The sequence below is a fragment of the Benincasa hispida genome, chromosome 11 (genome assembly GCF_027475165.1).
Source record: "Benincasa hispida cultivar pf3 chromosome 11, pf3_genome.v1.1, whole genome shotgun sequence".
NCBI lineage: Eukaryota > Viridiplantae > Streptophyta > Magnoliopsida > Cucurbitales > Cucurbitaceae > Benincasa > Benincasa hispida.
The window spans coordinates 84,007,938-84,027,445 of record NC_143488.1 but is presented as its reverse complement, the minus strand read 5'-3'; the positions used below and the strand labels follow the sequence as shown (position 1 = coordinate 84,027,445).

At 39.2% G+C, this 19,508-nt stretch overlaps 1 protein-coding gene across 3 annotated transcripts in view; it reads right to left on the bottom strand.

Moving 5' to 3' along the window:
* The window catches only part of LOC120091675 (ARM repeat superfamily protein), a 63,689-nt gene extending 44,424 nt beyond the window's left edge, over positions 1–19,265 (bottom strand). For 2 of the 3 annotated variants that reach the window (XR_016524552.1, XM_090307168.1), the window contains exons 1-4: positions 18,578–19,249; positions 17,863–18,400; positions 16,457–16,705; positions 15,770–15,858 (exon numbers count right to left, since the gene is read on the bottom strand). Coding sequence is in view for 2 of the 3 variants with exons in the window: in XM_090307168.1 (XP_090163294.1) it covers positions 15,770–15,858; positions 16,457–16,705; positions 17,863–18,400; positions 18,578–19,102 (1,401 nt within the window). In the remaining variant the exon portion in view is untranslated. Of the gene's footprint in view, positions 1–15,769; positions 15,859–16,456; positions 16,706–17,862; positions 18,401–18,577 lie in introns of all 3 variants that reach the window. The other variant, XM_039049781.2, reaches the window with a different exon arrangement.
* Positions 19,266–19,508: the final 243 nt, after the last annotated feature.

Genomic DNA, 19,508 nt, shown 5'->3' with positions numbered 1-19,508 from the left:
TGCACCATCCAGTCATAGGAGTAGTGGCAGCGCAAAGAAAGGTGGCCCAAGTTTTCCTAAGATACACCAGTTGAGAAGAAGAGAATAACTGGGATGTTGTTTGTTTTCTTTCATGGATGTTAATGTCCCCCATGGCCCATGGACTGGAGGGGGAAAATTAATTGTCTGAGACTCTGGTAGCTTTCCTCTTCCAATAATGTTGGAAATATCGGTAGGAATAACCCAATAGTTCGTAATAAGCTTTCTTAGAAAGGATTTCAAATAGAAGTTTCCCAGCACCAAAAGCTTACTAAACTCTTCGGTTCAGTTTAACTGGAGAAAAAACCAATCAATAGAAATCCACTCTTTTGGTCCCAATTGAATGAGACTTCTTCTAAAAGAGAAATCCCAGCTATTAATGACCCCATCCAAACAACCTTAGACCAAAATCTGCTTAAAAATAGTCTGCCTAAACAATTTGAGGAACAGGTCCATAACTGCACTTCATCAGTTCAGTTGAATACAATGGTGGTAATCCTCTACTGAGTCTCCTATGACAACAAGCAAGTATGCTCATCCTGACTAGCCCAGCATCAAAGACATGCTCATTACCAACCTCTGAGAATGATGCTCCATCAACCCATTCCAAGACAACAAAGAATGAATCGATCAAAACTTGGCATCTAGCATTTCCCAAAACAAGTATTGAGTGTTGATAGGCAACTATAAGTTGAAATTTTATCCAATGAATACAGTAGCAAATAAGGGAACGAATGATCAACCCCAATGGAGAATGTATTGGAATACATTTGGACAGACAAGCCCTATACAAGCCCTCCGGCACCCCCCTTCCCTCTCCGATCAGCCACACATAGCCCCCGTCCTCCCTTCTCCGGCCGACCCCCCTCCATCCCTCTTCCCCCCTTCTTTCCCCCGCAGCCTTTCCCCTGCCTCTCGAGCTCTTTAGCCTTGTTTTCACCATGATGGAACTAAAAAGTTGTCGTATTTCAGACCATTTCTTTTGTATGTGGCAGGTGAAGAATGGTTTTTGGGTGGAAGATATGAAGCGAGGCCAGAAAGCATTCCTCTCTTCGGCCTCAGCGCTATGGTTGCACAACAGTCTCTGTCGACTCTTGAGTGGCCCAACGTTCGAATTCTTTCTACTAAAGGAAAGAGTAGATCAGGGCTTCATCCGGTTAGCAAAGTTTCGAAGCATGGATCAGTGGTATGTTGAATGTGTCGTCTGGCCATCTTCAAGAGGTAGGAAGAACATTCATATACCTTATGGTGATGGTGAGACAGGCTGGCAGGATTTCAAGGAAATGGTGAGTTCATCTATTTCAGACCCCTCATCAACCGGTACGTGTTCGTTCAGTAAGCAAGGACCTTTAGCAAGAAGTTTCTCAAAAGTGGTGAATGGCAAAAAGTTTTCCAACGATTCATTACCAGAGCATCCAGTACAAAAATCCTTCAGGTCACAACCTCAGCCCTCTGCTCCAAGCAAGAAAGAACAGAGTAAGCTCTGTTTCTGGGTACAAAAGGACTATGATGTCCTCCAAGAAGACTTCCATAACTTATGGATAGTGTCAAGGCTTTTCGTCCACAATGAATGGAAGGAAATAGCACAAGTCTTGAGAGGGTCCTTCAACTCTAATGTCGTTTTAAATCCCCTTCACGCAGACACAACATTAATCAAAGTTGAACAAGGGGACTTAGCTAACTTGATCGATTTTCATGGAAAGTGGCAACAAATTGGTTCCTTTCACTTATTAATTGAGAAATGGAATCCGAAAAAGCACGGTAGACCATCAATCATGAAAGGATTTGGGGGGTGGTTGTCCATCAAAAATCTCCCCCTTGATTTCTGGAGCCGAAATACCTTTGCAGCCATCGGAGCCTACTTTGGCGGTTTGGAAAGCATAGCGGTTGAGACTCTTAATCTCACTAACTGTCAGGAAGCCAAAATCAAAGTTAAAAAGAATTTGTGTGGTTACATACCGGCGACTATTGAAGTTAAGCACGAAAGCCTTGGCAGTGTCTTTTTGAATTTTGGTGATATTCAATGTTTAGACCCCCCTGTTATCAATTTTAGAGAAATTTCCATTGAAGATTTTTCAAATCCTTTAGATTTATTTTGTTTAAATCAAGCTTTGAAGGATGAAGATGTTGATTCATTTGCTATACATCCAGAATGGTCCTTTTTTGCTTCCCTTCAGTCGATTCCAAGTTACTCGAGGGATCCAAAAGTCCCATTAGAAAATACTTTTCAGCCATCAGACCAGCCGGAGAGGATTCCCCGGTCAAGCAGAGTAGAAGAAGGGGAAAGCAAAAAGTCTCTTTTATTGAAGAAAGAGAAGTACTCTGTCGGTTTAGTATTTAATAAAGGCTCCCTCAATATTCTCGAAAAAAAAGAAGAAAAAGGGGAAAGGTCACGGATTTGTATCAGCCCCTTAGCCGACCTTTCGAATTTCCAAAAAGGAGTTATCACGCAAGGAGCAATCGAAGAGGCACAGGGTAGAGAAAAGGGTGGCACAGATTTGCTGCTCTCCAATAACTCAGGAGAAACTGAAGAGTCACAAGAGAAAGGACAGGTTAGCTGTCTTCAAAAGGCAACACAGGGAGGCCTCTGTTTTAATTTAGCGAAAGAAAATCCTAACTGTCACTCAAGGAAGCCCCCCGCTTGCTCTTCTTCATGTCAAAATCAATTAAATGCTCGGGATCACCTCTCTAAATTCTTTATCCGGAAAAAAACCTCCTTCAACAACAAATGGACAGGACTTAATGACATGGCCACAAAGGCAGTAAGTTCCCACAACTCTGGTGAGCAACCTTTGGTGGTTCCGGGTTCTTCCCTATCATGTATTGAATGACAACAATTCGGACTTGCTAGAGGTTAGTTGCACAAAAATCCAACTTCCCTCTCTAATTTCAAACAAAGCCTCCCCCATTCCACGATCTAAGCAGTTCAATCGCTCCAGATTCACCATCCCGGAATCAAGTAACACCTTCACAAGGGGATTTTACCCTGCTCCCCACCTAAGTCAAAAAAGATAGAAATCTTGGAATTGGACTCACCCTTTAGTGCAAGCGGTGCAGAACTGGAAGTCCATTGTCCCAATTCTGCTCAGTTTGAAAGAAATCAAGACTCTGCCCTCAGTCTAGATTTGCAGGCTCTATTCTCCCTCGAAGAAAAGGAAATTCCTTTGGAACATTATACTCCTTGTCCTCCGCCACTGCAGACACCAGAAATCCCAGACCACTTAAAATCCATTGTTAAGGATTGTGGCTTCATCTTGGCCTGAATTTCCCCTCTCCTGTCAGCCTCCTCCCACCTTTCCATCAATGAAGATTCTCTCCTAGAATACAAGGGGTCTCAAAGACATAAATAAAAGAATTGCACTCAGAAGACTACTCAAAAGCCTGCATCCAGATTTAGTACTCATACAGGAATCAAAGAAGGAGGATTTCGATGCTGCCTTCATCAAATCTATTTGGAGTTCTAAAGAAATTGGTTGGGAGTCAGTGGAATCTTTTGGCAAGTCTGGTGGCCTATCAACAATGTGGAATAGTAGCAAAATAGAAGTAATAGAATCTCTTAAAGGGGGCTATTCCCTGTCGGTCAAATGTCGTACTCTATGCAAGAAGATATGCTGGGTCACCGATGTTTATGGACCAGTTGATTATAAGGAGAGAAGATATGTTTGGCCTGAACTTACTGCCATTTCAGGCTATTGCCCTGAAGCTTGGTGCTTAGGAAGGGACCTTAATATAACTCATTGGAGTCATAAACGATCACCTATTGGAAGATACACCAAAGGAATGAAGCTCCTTAACAATTTCATTGATTCAGCCAGCCTACTGGAAATCCCCTTATCAAATGGAAAATTCACATGGTCCAGGAGAAAACTCCATTTCTAAATCTCTGCTAGACAGATTTTTTTATCAACAAAAAATGGGATGAATTATTCACCAATTCAAGGGTGAGTCGCCAGGTACGATTACTTTCTGACCATTTCCATTGCTCCTAAGTGTAGGCACTATTTGTTGGGGCCCTTCCTTTCAGATTTTGTAACAGCTGGCTATCCAACAAAGAGTGTGTCATCTCCATTGAAAATTCTTGGAAGAACAGCAACATAAAAGGGTGGTCAGGTTATGTCATCAATGCAAATTTAAGACTGATCAAAGAAGCACTAAAAATCTGGTCAGCAGATTACCAAAAAGCTCAAACCCAAAAGGAATTGGCCTTGTCAAAAGAAATAGCCGAAAAAGAAGTTCAGATTGAATCATTGGGTTGGGATTTTGAGGTGGCAGGCAGCATCTCCACTTTAAAAACATAATTGATATGCATCTATAGGCTGAAAGAAAGGGACCTAATACAGAAATGTAAGCTGAATTGGATGAAATTGGAAGATGAAAAATCTAGCTTTTTTCATCGTTTCTTGGCAGCAAGGAAAAGGAAGAACCAGATTAATGAGCTCCTCAATGATCAAGGGGTGCCTACAAACTCATTTAAAGAAGTTGAAGGTATTATTCTAAGCTTCTATGGCACCCTCTACACAAAATCCCCAGGAATCAGGTACTTACCAGCCCCCTTAAATTGGCCCCAAGTTACTCAAATTCAGAATGCTTTACTCATTGCAAAGTTCACGGAAGCTGAAATTGTTATGGCTATCAAATCTTTGGGGGAAAAACATAGCTCCCAGACTAGATAGTTTTACTACGGAGTTTCTTTTGAGGTTTTGGACTTTGGTCAAGGATAAGTTCATCAAGTTATTTGAAGACTTTCATTTTAGTGGCAAATTGAATGCTTGTGTAAGAGAAAATTTCATTTGCCTCATCCAAAAGAAAGAAGATGCAGTTTCCATCAAGGATTTTAGGCCAATCAGCCTTACCACGCTAACTTACAAAGTAGTGGCAAAAGTACTTGCTGAAAGCCTAAAGAAAGTGATGAATTACATCACCGGCCCATCTCAAAATGCTTTTATTGAAGGAAGACAAATTCTTGATGCTGTCTTGATTGCTAATGAAGTGGTGGAGGAGTAAAGAGCAAAAAAGCTAAAGGGTTGGATCCTTAAACTCGATATGGAGAAAGCTTTCGACCCGGTGGATTGGTCCTTCTTAGAGAAGATCTTAATTGAAAAAAAATTTGACTCCCGATGGATTTCGTGGATCTTGGGCTGCATTCAAGACCCAAAATATTCAATCATCATCAATGGAAGACCCTGAGGCCGCATTCTTGCTTCAAGAGGCATTAGACAAGGTGATCCATTGTCCCCTTTCCTTTTTATCTTATTAAGTAGTGTTAGGATCTATTATTGACAAGCTGTATGTTAATGGAGTATATGAGGCTTTGTGGTTGGAAAGGAGATGATTCACGTTCCATTGCTTCATTTTGCTGATGACACCCTCATATTCTGCAAATATGATAACAAAATGCTTTTAAAACTGAAAGAAGCAATCAGTCTTTTTGAATGGTGTTCGGGTCAGAAGGTAAATTGGGAAAAGTCAGCCCTCAGCGGTGTTAACATAGAAGAAAGGGATTTGTCTCATATGGCTGGCCTTCTTAATTGTAAGGCCGAACCTCTTCCCCTCACTTACCTTGGATTGCCTCTTGGAGGCTATCCAAAGCAATCCTCCTTTTGGCAGCCTGTGTTAGAAAAGGTTCACCGAAAACTGGACAAGTGGAAACGGTTCAATCTCTCAAGAGGTGGCAGGGCAACACTCTGTTCCTCAGTTCTTTCCAACCTTCCAACGTACTACATGTCTATCTTTTCAATGCCGGACTCAGTGGTCTCAGCCCTAGAAAGACTAATCCGCAATTTCTTTTGGGAAGGCCATAAAGGAAGCAAAATCAATCATCTGGCTAAATGAAACATAGTTTCTTGGTCTCCTTTAAATGGAGGTCTCGGTTTGGGAGGGCTCAAAGTCAAAAACTAGGCCTTGCTCGCCAAATGGGGTTGGCGCTACATGAAGGAGGAGAATTCTTTCTGGTGGAAGGTTATTGCCAACATCCACAGCAAAGGCCTTTTTTATTGGCATTCATCTGGAAAATATGGGAATAGTTTGCGAAGCTCGTGGATAAATATCTCTAAAAGCTGGTCCAAAGTGGAAGGTTTAGTCCCCTTTATTGTTGGAGATGGAACTAGAGTCAGTTTTTGGACAAATCCTTGGCTAGATTCTTCTACACTGTCCACTCTTTTTCCCTCACTGTTTAGGATTTCCTTATTGCCAAGGGGCTCCATAGTTGATCACTGGGACCACTCCTTAAGCTCTTGGTCCATCATTGTTCATCGATTGCTAAAAGATGAGGAGATCACACACTTTCAAGCCTTGATGCTTGCCTTATCAGAAATATCAGTTTTAGCAAGCCCGAACAGCCGCTATTGGTCTTTGGAAGCTTCAGGTTCCTTCATAATTAAGTCCCTCACAGCCCACCTTTCCTCGGAGCATCCAATGGACATCTCCCTTTTTAAAGCTCTTTGGAAATCTAAGAGCCCAAGGAGAGTAAACATTCAGATTTGGATTATGCTCTTTGGTCTTTTAAACTGCTCCATGGTATTGCAAAGAAAGCTACAATCGGTTGCCTTACTACCTTCTGCTTGCCCTCTATGCAAAATGGCAGTGAAGATTTATAGCACCTTTTCTTCACCTGTACCTTTGCAGAAAAGTGTTGGTGGTCCTTTTTTCACATGTTCAATTTCGTTGGGGTTTTTGGTGATTGCTTCAGAGGCAATATAACTTATCTTCTTTCGAGTCCCTCCTTCTCAAAGAAGCCACGGTTACTGTGGATCAACATGGTTAAGGCCATTCTAGCAGATATTTGGTTTGAAAGGAATCAGAGAATTTTCCATGATGCTGAAACAAGTTGGGAGGTTCGCTTCGATTCAGCTAAAAGGAATGCTTCAGCTTGGTGCTCCTTGAACATTGAATTTGATGACTTTTCAATACAAGACATATTTTTAAATTGGCAGCCTTTTATCTTCCCCGCGCCTTAAGTTTGTTTTAGTTTTTTCTCCGATGTTCATCCTCGTTCTTGAAGTTGTACTTTTGTATGGACATGATGAAGGCGCAAAGGGGGTGTCAACCTAGTTAAGATGCCCGAATGCGCTTCCTGATCCTTTTCTTATTTCTTATTTCTTATCTAGTAGGCACGGGTTATCCCCCTTTGTTTCCTCTTCATGCTCTTTGTATAACTCTCTTGTACTTTGGAGCATTAGCTCGTATCCTTTTCAAAAAATTTGGACATACAACATGCTTAGATTCATCAGGGACAAATGTGGGGGATTTGAAGTAACAGCCAATCTTACATCTAGAAAAATCAGCGTCAGAGAAGCCCGATTCAAAGTCAAACCAACTTCAATTAGTTCCATCCTATCCACAAAGCATTCCTATTTCACTCCTTGGAGAAGATGTCGTTACAGTGCTTCAACCATAATTTTGCCCTGCCTTGATGCTACAAACCATAAATGATGAAAATGCTCTATCCTCTCTCCTCTCTCCTCTCTCCTCTTCCCTCCCCAAGTCCCCTTTTTCCAAATATAGTTCCGACCACCATGGTCCCTCCATCTCCAACGATTACCCAACCAATTCACATTGATCAGAAAGTTTTCTCCCTCTCTCCGATTGCACCAACTAATGGCAAACACTTCAAGTTATCTGATCAAACCCATTCAAACATCCACTCGATCTATATTTCATGGAAGACTCTCGAGTGGCTTCCTTCATCATTCAATTCTCTCTTCAAAGACCCCTGCAATCATAAGTTCTTTACGAAATTGAGTGATGAAGGTGATACTCTTTGGCTCGAAAAACATAGCAATGCGAATGAGTACTTTGCAGAACTTACCATCTTAGGACAATCCGGCCGTCGCTCCAAGATTCTTGTTCCATCCATGGAAAAGAAAAGAGGATGGTTCTCTTTTTCTCTTTGGTGTCAGAATACCCTGGGAATTCTCCACCACCCATTAACTCTGCATCTATATCGAAGCCACAATCATATAACATTACTGTGAAATCTAACAACCATCCTCCTTTGCCAAACACGATTACAGACCCACCCAAGCGTTTTAATCTCATCCCAAATTCAGCCACCATTCACCCCCAATTTAACTAGAACTCAATGGTGATTGTCCAACAATATAAGTCTAGCGACTCTTGGCCATCTATTTGTGAAGTAATCCTTTCTTCATATGCAATCTGCTGCACCATCATCCCACTATCAGACATAAGGCCTTGCTGCACGTTTACGACTCAGGGACATCTCACAATCTTTGCAAACATACCGAATGAACAACTAATGATGAGAGAAAAGTTCAGTTTCTTCCACCATCCTCCCCATCCTCTTTTAAACAGAAAATGGTTGCCTCCATGAGTGGGTGAATTGATGTATACAACCTCCCAACAACTCTCCGGACAAAAGCCATCTTTAAATTCATTGGCGACTCTTGTGGGGGCTACCTACACCCTTCTAATCAAACTGAACGGGGTTTAATCCTCACTTTTGTGTGGCCAGAGGTCAAAGAAAATGCCAAAGGCTTCATCCCACATGAGCTATAGATCCCTTTGGCATTGGCCGACGAGGAACTCGTGATTTGAATTCAAGTGGTGGTTGCCGATGTACAAGGTCGTCAAAGGGATTCACAAACGAAAATTGAAAGCAACATTAATGAGGACGCTTTGATTGGGGATCTCCATAAATCACGGGTGGTTGAAAAAGGTAAATCCCCTGCCATTGAATCTCATCAACTTGATTCGCACTCTCTCTCCCCTTTATTGGAACCGGCAACCGAATCTCCTACAATAAAAGAGCATTCAAACCAATTCCCTATCACACCCGTGGTGGACCCCCCTGCACCCCCTTCTAACCAACTAATCCATACCATTATACCAAGACATCTTCCTCCTTTAGTTTCCCAAAACAAAACCCTAGCCCTATAAAATCAGCCTCCCGTTCTTTTTCCTAGCCCACCCTCTCCTCTGTCACATTCCAATAAGGGCCCACAACACTCCACATTGGCACTACCTTTTCCATATCAACCCAAAAACCAAAACTCCCATTTACTGGATCTGACACTGAAGGTTATTTATCTAGCTCCACCAAAGGTAGCAAATTTACGACTCAGCCCCTCAATTTGGCCATTTTTGGAGACCAACCGGAAGAAGCAAGCCAATTGCCCCTTTACTCCCTTCCCCCATCCCAACTGATTTAAGTCCAACCAAGTATCTTCTCCACCATCTGATGAACTTCTGCATTTTTCTACCCAGGCCATTGATCCATCTTTTCTTGCCCCTCAAACTTTTGATGAACAGCTCCCTCAACCCTCTCCTTCCACTTCATTCAGCCTAAGTGATTTAGCTACTTTACTTTCAACCCATGGTTTATGCATTATGGCAATTCCATCAAACCCTCCTCCTACAACCAAAAAAACAACCTCTATGGCAAGGAAAAAACCAAAATTCCAAAGAGAATTGCAAGGTCTTCACTCATCGATCAATTATGACAAAACTGTTGCATTGGTCATTAGGGAGGGTCCATCAGATCAACAATGAAGTTCCTCTCTTAGAATGTTCAAGGTCTAAATTCTTGGAGGAAACGAACTTGGTTAAAAAGCTAATGCAACAGAACAACCCTGGTATTGTTCTCCAACAAGAAACAAAACTAACTACTGTGGATGCTTCTGATTATATATATTTGGACCTCATCTTACATTGGTTGGACTGCATTGGATGCCATCGACTCCTATGGGGTATTCTTATTCTTTGGAGTGAGCCTAATTCTTCTATTCATGAGGTTATTCAGGGCCTTTTTTCTTTATCTGTTCATTTTTCATTGGTAGATGGTTATCATTTTTGGCTTTCGATTGTATATGGCCCATCGGACAACGTCTATAGAGTTGATTTTTGGCAAGAACTTGATTTGGCTAGGTCAGAAGGCGACGATTGGATTATTGGTGGCGACTTTAATGTTATTAAATGGTCTTAGGAGAAATCTCATAATCGAACGATATCCTATAGTATGCCTACTTTTAATCAATGGAAATCTCATTATCATTTGCGGGATATCCCTCTATCTAATGGATGTTTTACTTGGTCTAGCTCTGGTCCTACTCAATATCTATCTCTCCTTGATCGTTTTCTACTGACTGGAAGCTGCCTTGGAAAATTTAGTTCGATATCTGTTAAACACCTTGATCACACCACTTCAGACCACTTTCCTTTGGTCTATCTTCAATCACTAAATGGCCAAGTCATGGTTTAATGATGAAGCTGCAAGGACTAAAATCTGTTATTCGTGAATAGAATACTAATCATCGTAATGAAACATCTAAACTTCCCTCTCTTGTTGCTCAAATAACACAGTTGGATGAGATGGAGGATAGTATTATAATTTATATTTAAATTAATATGTACAATTGTTCTTTATCGTAATTTTGTATATCCTAGATTAGGATTTCTCATTCACTTATATATATGTATCTTTTGTCTAATTAAATAATAAGAAATTCATTCTCCAAAAGTACAGAGTACATGATATAAGAGCATTCTTTGTTTAGGGTTTAGAATATTCTTTGACGGCTTTGTTCTCACAATGTTAAGATTTGAGTTTAGGTCATCAATTTCAACTAGCCGTTTATTGACACCGCCCACCTCAAGAGGAGTGTGGCCACCGTCCACCTTAGTATGTCTTCAACGTTCATCGGAAACAACCGCGCGTAAGGTACATGCACCGCAAGATCGAATTACTCTGTTGCCACACGTCGACGCATGGGAGCGCATGAAGCCATATTCTCCGCTTCCATCAGTTGGGTTCGTCTCGAGTTGTCTTTTTCAATCCATCTATGCCTTTGGTTCTATCAACATCTACTCGAGTGTGAGGCTGTTTGGAAAATTCCCTTTTGTTCCTAGGATTTGTGACTGTTTTGTCTAATTTGGGGTTGTTTCACTCTTTCGTTTACCTTGCTTTCGATTCTGATTTGTTTAATTATGCATGTAGGATTGTGTGTTAGTTCTTAATGGATGAGATGAAGCATATGATTGTATCTAATTCCCTTAGCATCAAAGATAACATAACATAAGTTAAATGGAGCTAATTACTATGATTGGCGTTGCACGATTCAGTTTTATTTACTTAGTACTGATATAGACGATCATGTAACTGAGAATCCACCACAAGATGATAAGAAAAAAAATTGGCTTCGTGATGACGCTTCACTTTATCTTCAGATTAAGAATTCCATTGAGAGTGAGGTTGTTGGTTTGGTAGATCATTGTAATTTTGTTAAGGAACTCTTAGAGTTCTTAGAATTTTTGTACTCGAGAAAAGAACACGTCCATCGAATGCTTAAAGTTTGTATGCAATTCTTTCGAGCCGATTAGAAAGCAGAGTCTGTTACAAGCTACTTTATGAGGCTTAAGAAGACAGCTGCCGAACTTGCCTTATTATTACATTTTAGCTTAGATGTCAAAGTTCAACAAAGCAAGAAAAGATGGTTGTTATAATTAATTTTAATGGACTTTCACCTGAAATTGGAATAAACACGGATTTTGTCTGATTCTGAAATTCCGTCATTAGAGGAGGCCTTCAGTCGTGTTCTTCGTATTGAGAGTTCTCAATCTAGTCTGTCTGTTTCTCAACCTAGTAGTGCTCTTATAAGCAAGAATAATAACTCTCGGGTGACTCCAGGGATGACCAACAATTTTCATAAGCCTAGTTATGATAATCGAAAATCAGATTTCTACAAATTGTCTATCACTATTGTCATAAGCCAGGACATCTGAAACATAATTGTCAAAAATTGTTGTACAGGGCTCAACAATCTCAACATGCTCAGATAGCTTGTCTGTTACCATATCTGCTAACGATTTTACTAAATTTCAAGTATTCCAAGAATCCTTGCAGGCATCTTTTTCATCAAATCCTACTACCACCATTGCTGAGACAAGTAATTCGAAATGCCTTCTTACATCATCTACCAAGTGGGTCATAGACTCAGGTGCCACTGATCATATGACAGGTAATTCTAACTTATTTTCTACATCTTTGTCTCCTGCCCCATCCACATCTATCACTTTGGCAGATGGATCCACTTCCTCTATTCTTGGATCCGACACCATTTCTCTCACCCCATCTCTTTCTTTGTCCCCTGTATTACATTTGCCTCGATTGTCTTTTAATTTAATTTTTATTAGGCAACTTACACAGAACCTTAATTGTTGTCTCATTTTTCCCTGAAGAAAATTATTGGTAGAGGACATGAGGGGGGGCATTTACATTTTTTACCACTAGATACCAAAAGTTGTAGCCTGCTCTGGAGAGTTACATCCCCATTTGCAGTTCACTGTAGTCTGGGCCATCCCTCTTTGTCCGTGTTGAAGAAACTTTATCTTGAATTTCGTTCTTTATCGTCTTTGAATTGTGATTCGTGTCAATTTGCTAAATTTCATCGCCTTCGTTCTAATCCTAAAGTCCATAAACAAGCCAATGCTCCGTTTGAGTTAGTTCATTATGATATTTGGGGTCCTTGTCCAGTCATATCCCAAACAGTTTTTCGTTACTTTGTTACTTTTGTTGACAATTATTCCCGTGTGACTTGGTTATATTTAATGAAAAATCGTTTTGAGTTATTGTCTTATTTTTATGCTTTTCATGTTGAAATCTGAAATCAATTTAATGTCTCTATCAAAACCTTGCGCACTAATAATGCCGGTAAATATTTATCTCATATACTTGGATCTTACTTATGTGATCATGGCATCATTCATCAATCCACTTACACAGACACTTCATCTCAAAATGGAGTTGCTGAAAGAAAGAACACACCTCCTTGAAACAACCCGCTCCTTATCCTTTCAAATGCATGTTCCAAAGCAGTTTTGGGCTAATGCAGTGTTCACTGTTTGCTTCCTGATTAATAGAATGTCTTCCTCTGTCCTCAATGAAGAGATTCCTCATCGTACTCTTTTTCCTACGAAACCTTTGGGTCCTATTGCCCCTAAGATTTTTGGTTGTGTTTGTTTTGCTCGAGATAATCGTCCACATCGTACCAAATTAGATCCAAAATCTTTGAAATACATTTTCTTAGGCTATTCGCGTGTTCAAGAGGGTTATTGTTGTTATTGTCCTATTCTTAATACGTATCCTGCCTCTCCCGATGTTACGTTTTTTGAAGATATACCTTTTAGTCTCTAACCGTCAAGTCATTTTAAAGGAAATGAGGGTGATCTTTTTATCTATGAGATTACCTCTTCCACATTATCTCCTACTCAACCTTCTTCTGTATCTCTTCCTTCTCGCCTACTTGCCACTCGAGTTTACTCCAGGCGTCCTCCACAGCCACCTTCAGACACATGTCCTACACCGATGGCTTCTTCGACATCTGATCCAGAATCGAGTGATGATCTACCCATCGCCCTTCAAAAAGGTAAATGCACTTGTACTTACCCTATTTCTTTGTTAGTTTCGTATAACCGGTTGTCTTCGCTCACCTATTCCTTTATTAAATCTCTTGATTTCATCTCTATTCCTCACTCTGTTCATGAAGCTTTATCTCATTATGGGTGGCGTAGTGCAATGATTGAGGAGATGACTGCTTTGGATGATATTGGTACTTGGGATTTAATCTCGCGTCTAGTAGGAAAGAAGGTTATTGGATGTAAATGGGTGTTTGCTATAAAAGCCAATCCTAATGGAACAATGGCTCGGTTGAAAGCTCGTCTTGTTGTCAAAGGTTATGCCAAATCTGTGGGACTGATTATTCTGATACATTTTCTCCTATTGCTAAATTGACTTCCATTCAACTATTTCTATCCATGGCTGCTACTCACAATTGGTCTTTGCATCAACTTGACATTAAGAATACTTTTCTACATGGTAATCTTCAGGAGGAAGTTTACATGGAGCAACCACCTGGGTTTGTTACTCAGAGGAAGAGTGATAAGGTGTGTCGCCTTCGAAAATTTTTGTATGGACTAAAACAAAGTCCCCGTGCATGGTTTGGTAAGTTTAGTCAAGCACTCGAATGTTTTGGTATGAAAAAAAGTGCTTCTAATCATTTTGTATTCTATTGACGATCTAACAATGGTATTATTACTTTGCTTGTTGTGTATGTTGATGATATTGTTATCACTAGAAATAATATATCAAGTATTTTTTCTCTCAAGACTTTCCTTCAGGGTCAATTGCATACCGAAAATTTGGGACAATTGAAGTATTTCTTGAGTATTAAAGTAATGAGAAGCAAAAAAGGTAGTTATCTGTCACAACGCAAATATACTTGATTTGTTGACTGAGACTGGAAAACTAGGAGTCAAACCATGTAGTACTTCGATGATACCAAATTTGCAACTTGCTAGAGAAGGAGAATTATTTAAATACCCTGGAGATATAGAAGATTAGTTAGAACGTTGAACTATTTAACAGTGACACGACCAGATATTGCTTATTCTGTGAGTATTATGAGTCATTTTATGTCTTCTCCTACGATGGATCATTAGGTTGCAGTAGAACAAATTCTATGTTATCGAAAATTCTAGCAAATTCTAGCCAATGTTCTTTTTTAAATTCTAGCAAATGTTCTAAAAGTTGCTCCACATTTTGAGTCATCTCTCCCCACAAACGTTGGATTTTCTTGGCTCCTTTCTTCATTTCTTCCAATACTTCAAATTAATATACAAATTAGGTGTTATTGAATAAGCTTCATCATCATAATTGTTGTAGGACCAATTCTTGAATTTTCTTGAATATTTCTCAGTCTTTCTTGGTTATTCTCCATAACAAAAATAATAATTTTTGTCCCAAATTGTAGTTCTATAAAATTCCATTCTCGGATGATTCTTCAAGCTTCTTCTTGATCTTCTTGAATTTAAAAGGTTCCCCCTAGTTAGGTATGTGTTGTTCGGCAACGAGCACAACTCACAAAGCTCCCTCTAGCGATTAGCATCGTCGGGAGTTTCCTAGACTTTCACCGACAGCCGTCAGCTTGGCCCAGACGAATGTTCTGATACCAAATTGATGTAGCCTAAATGCTAACAGGAGAGAAATCTCCAAGAAACCAACAAAGTCTTTATCATGAATGAGAATATATCAAATACAAAGGGGGACTCTCTATTTATAGAAGAATTATAAGAATTCTAAAAGGATAACTAAAAAGGTTAAAAACTAATTTGGTAATTAAAATGTAATTAATAAGGATTAACCAAGATTAACTTGATTTTACCAAAATATCCCAAACCTATCCCTCAAACCCTGTAAAATCTTCAAGTTCCAACTGAAAGAGTTTTCTACAACTCCCGTTAATTCTAGTTGAGGTTTTTCCCCCTCTTTTATAATTTATTCATAAAAAAAATTGTTACTTAAAAAAATTAATATTAATTAGCACTTTCGTGATCGACATTAGATACAAGTGACCAGGTTTGAGAAACTTGTAGGATATTAACAATTGGTTTCAATTATCAGGTACATGATATGCAAATGTTAATTTGTTTAGGTAAGAAGGAACATGTAGATGTTAACACTTAGGAGTTGTTTGGGGGCCCGTAATGAAATGAGTTTCAATTGTAATATAATCCAAAATCCATGTTTGAATTGAGTGTCATGGGCCCTATTTGTAATATTAAACTCATTCCGTTCCGACAGTTTTTAATTCAACACTCTTTCCCACCGTTTTCACGTTTCACGATCTCATTTCCATTCCGCCTCGATTTCTCACGCATTCCAACACTCCTCTGATTCTCAGTAATCCTTATTACATTACAGTCTTCTAAACAGTCCCTTAATGTTGATTACACTTACATTATCGATGTTAGATATATTCCCTGCGATATTCATCAAATCAGCAAGCTTGAGCAAAATACGTTTCATATAGATGAAAGAAGTTGTTCCTACAATGAAAATGAAAAATACTTAGTTGATCAAATAGTAACTTCACAACACATTAAAAGTTGTAGCAAATCATAGTATAAACTATAGCAGCAGAACTAAAACTAACAGCAATTAAAGAAAGTAAAAACAAGGAGAAAGTAACACAAATGATTATAACGGTTCAAACGCAACCTTGGACACCCTTATGAGATAAGGGAAGCAAGCTTTGGTGTGTTTGTCTTTGTGCTATTGTGTGGGGCTTTGAGAAAAAAGAAATCACATAACTTTTGGAGGGGTTGAAAGATTGTGGGGGTGTTGTGGTCCCTAATCAGATTTCATGTTCTCTGGGTTAATTGGGCTCCTCTTGAGGAGTTCTCGTTTGTATTCCATGTTTGAAACGGTGTGAAAATAACAATTTTCTTTTTATAAGAAACAATTTCATTGATGAATGAAACAATAATAATAAATTCAAATTTTAATTTTAATTTTTTTTTTCCAATAACTACCTCTGTTGAATTGCAGCTAGATCTTACTTTAAAGCAACTAAGTAACCAAATCACAAAAGAAATAAATACTAAAATAAGATTTATAATCTATTATGTCATATTGGAGACATACCTAGCCTGAGAAACAAAGCAGATATGACATCCAAAATATATTTCCCAAGATCTCCCTCGTAGCTATTAAGGACATCCTCAAAAATGGAACACGTTGACTTTAGGGCTTGTACTTCGATGTTCTCCAAGTTGCAGTCTTCTAGACGGGAATCTTTAACAATCAAGCATTCTTGATCTACATAATCCTGTATTAACTCTTTCAATACACTTGAAGCATGTAAAGCCTTACTCGCATCGGAAGCTAAAAGACCTGCATCATTAAGTTAACAATCCCAACACATAAAGATGTGTCTGACAAAACCACAGGTGGTGAATATATCACAAATAAAATTGACAAACCGCCAACAAAAGTAATCCACAAAGCAATGATTACAAGCCTTAGTCGTAAGTACGTAGGACAAGGCAACTTTTAGTTAACACATCATCGAAATTGAAACTAATTAAAATCCAACAAGGGTATATTTGGTGTTCAAGTGCATAATTGAGTTAGGTTGAGTTGGTTTAATATGTGGATGGAGTTAATATCTTTGTGGAGTCAAGTCAATATGTTTGTGTTTGAGGTACAGAGTTGAGTTGGTTAAACAAGTCTGTGTTTGGTCTGCAGCATTGAATTATTAAGTCAGAGGAGTCTAGTGCAGTTTTTCAACCTAAAGAAGTTTGCTTTTCTGTTGTATGTTTTTGTTTGCTCAACTTTTTTTTATCCATTCATTTACATATGTATTTTCTACAATTTTCAACACTCAATTAAGATATCAACTTAAGAACTTCACATATTTTACAATTTATGCATGTAACCATTGTACTTGGGGGGAGCTTTCATTTAGCTGTTGATTGCCTTTTGACATGGGTGTCTGCATGTATTATGGGGTAAAAAACAAAAGAATGCTAATGTTCTTTTTTAACATGTAATTTAATCTTCTTTTAATATAAGAAAAAAAAAAATTGAATGCCTTTGGATTCTTTAAGATCAAAAAGTCATTTTCATCCTCTCATGTGTTTGTTACTCCATTGTATCTCGCACTTGCCAATGTCATTTCAAAGCAGTAAAGGCCTTGGTTTCAGAATTCTCAGAGCTTTGAAGAGACACATTGTTCTGGGTTAGATCGCTTAGAATAAGCCCATCTCAAAGCTTCTCTATGGTGTTCTGCTTCACACTCATTTGATGGTTTCTCTCCTCAAGATACTAATTTAAACTGGAATACTTTCAGTTTACCTTTATCCTTTGTAAACACTTCCTGTGGGAGATTTCCTTTATTTCACTCATTTTGGAGTTCCTATCTTTTGAGCATCAGTATCTTTTCATTTCCTTAATGAAATTTTTTGTTACTTATTTTTTTATTTTTTAAAGAGAGATAAAATACAATAAAGATTCGAGTTCACAATGAACCAAGGAAAGTCTTAGCGTACCTGCCATATAACCACAAACTACAGGAAGATTTTTCTTCGCGATGCTTGAACCTCCTGCATCCATGGCACATTTCAATAGCGTAGTAGCAGAAAGAACCGTGTCCAAGGGGTTCTTATCTCCCAAAGAAAGGTATGAGCCAATTGAAACAATAATGCTTTCCACCTCCAAAGCAACAACTCCAGCTTTTGAAGATTTAAAAATAAGTTCCATCGCTTTGAAACTATGCCCTGTAACTATGGAAAACTGGGGATTTACAAGTTTAATTAATTCTTTAAGAATTTTCAAACGAACTTTTTTTGATAGTAATGGAATGGCAAGAATGATAAGATTCAGTATGTGCAAGACATCAAGATGTTGACCATGTGATTCTTTATCTTCCTCACGCCCATCAACAGGGGTGATGGTACTTAATTTAATAGCCGAGGGCATGCAGCTTTTCAGGAGAGAAAAAACCAGATTGCTGGCCTCTTTCTTAATAGCAGAATGCTTCAAAGAGTTCAAAAACGTAATAAGAGAATCTTGGGCACAACGTCGAACCTGCATTCAATAATGTGCATATCAAATCAAGGCTATCAACCCCTGAGCTACATTAAACAACTGATCACAATGATTTGTTCTACCAACTTTGAACCTTAGAGAAACATCTATGCTGAGCAGCCGCTCATAGCTAATTTGAAAATCAATTTTCACATGAAATACAAATCAAATGCTTACCTTGGGACGTCGGTCAACCGAAAACTTCAACAGAGTATCGAATCCTAACTGTACGGAAGCCCAATCCTCCAAATTACAAAATCCTAACAAAATCCCCAAGCACTTCACCGCAGCCCTCACGGTGGACACAGTCAAGCTTTTCATCCCCAGCAGTACCACCAGTACGCCCGCCGCTTCGCTAGCATTTGGAGCAGAAATTCCCCTAGGCGGTACCAAGGGGAGCGTAATGGCTAAAAAGGACAACAAAGCAGATAAGGCAGTGGGGTCGAAGGCCTCGGAAGCGGAAGCATTATCAATGGCGGAAATAGCGGCGGCAAAGTATGCGGCAGGGGTGAGGGGGAGGGACTCGGACTGGAGAATAGAGCGCATGGCGACGGCGGAAGCGAGGAGATGGCGGTGCTGTGAAGCGGAGGACTTGGCATAGCGCTCCATGAGTTGGGCGCATATGTCTGAAGCATCAGTGAGAGCTACAGCTTCAGCATCATCCGTCTCCCGTTCTTGTAGCTGCTGATTGCCTTCTGACATGGTTTTGAATGCTTCTTTCTGGGATTAATTTCAAAGCAGCAGAATTTGATGAAGAATGGCAGCTATGGGATTCAAAACCCAAATTGGAGGAACATGAACAAGAGGACAAGAGGAAGGAGGGTTTTGGGTTTTAGGCTAGTTGTGAAGACTGCAAGTAGGGCCCGTTCTCTATTTCTTTTTCTTTTTCTTTTTTCTTTTGATGAGTAAGTTTTAAAAGGCCATTATTATAGTTGGGTTATGATAATCTACATTTGGATGTAGATTATTTTAGTTTAGGTTATAATAGTATGTGTTTGATGGGTAAACTATTTTAGTTTGAAAATGAGATAGTAAACACAGTAGCAAATAATAATAAATGTAAAATAGAGTAATGTTGACCATAGCTAATTGAATGTTTTGAAATAGT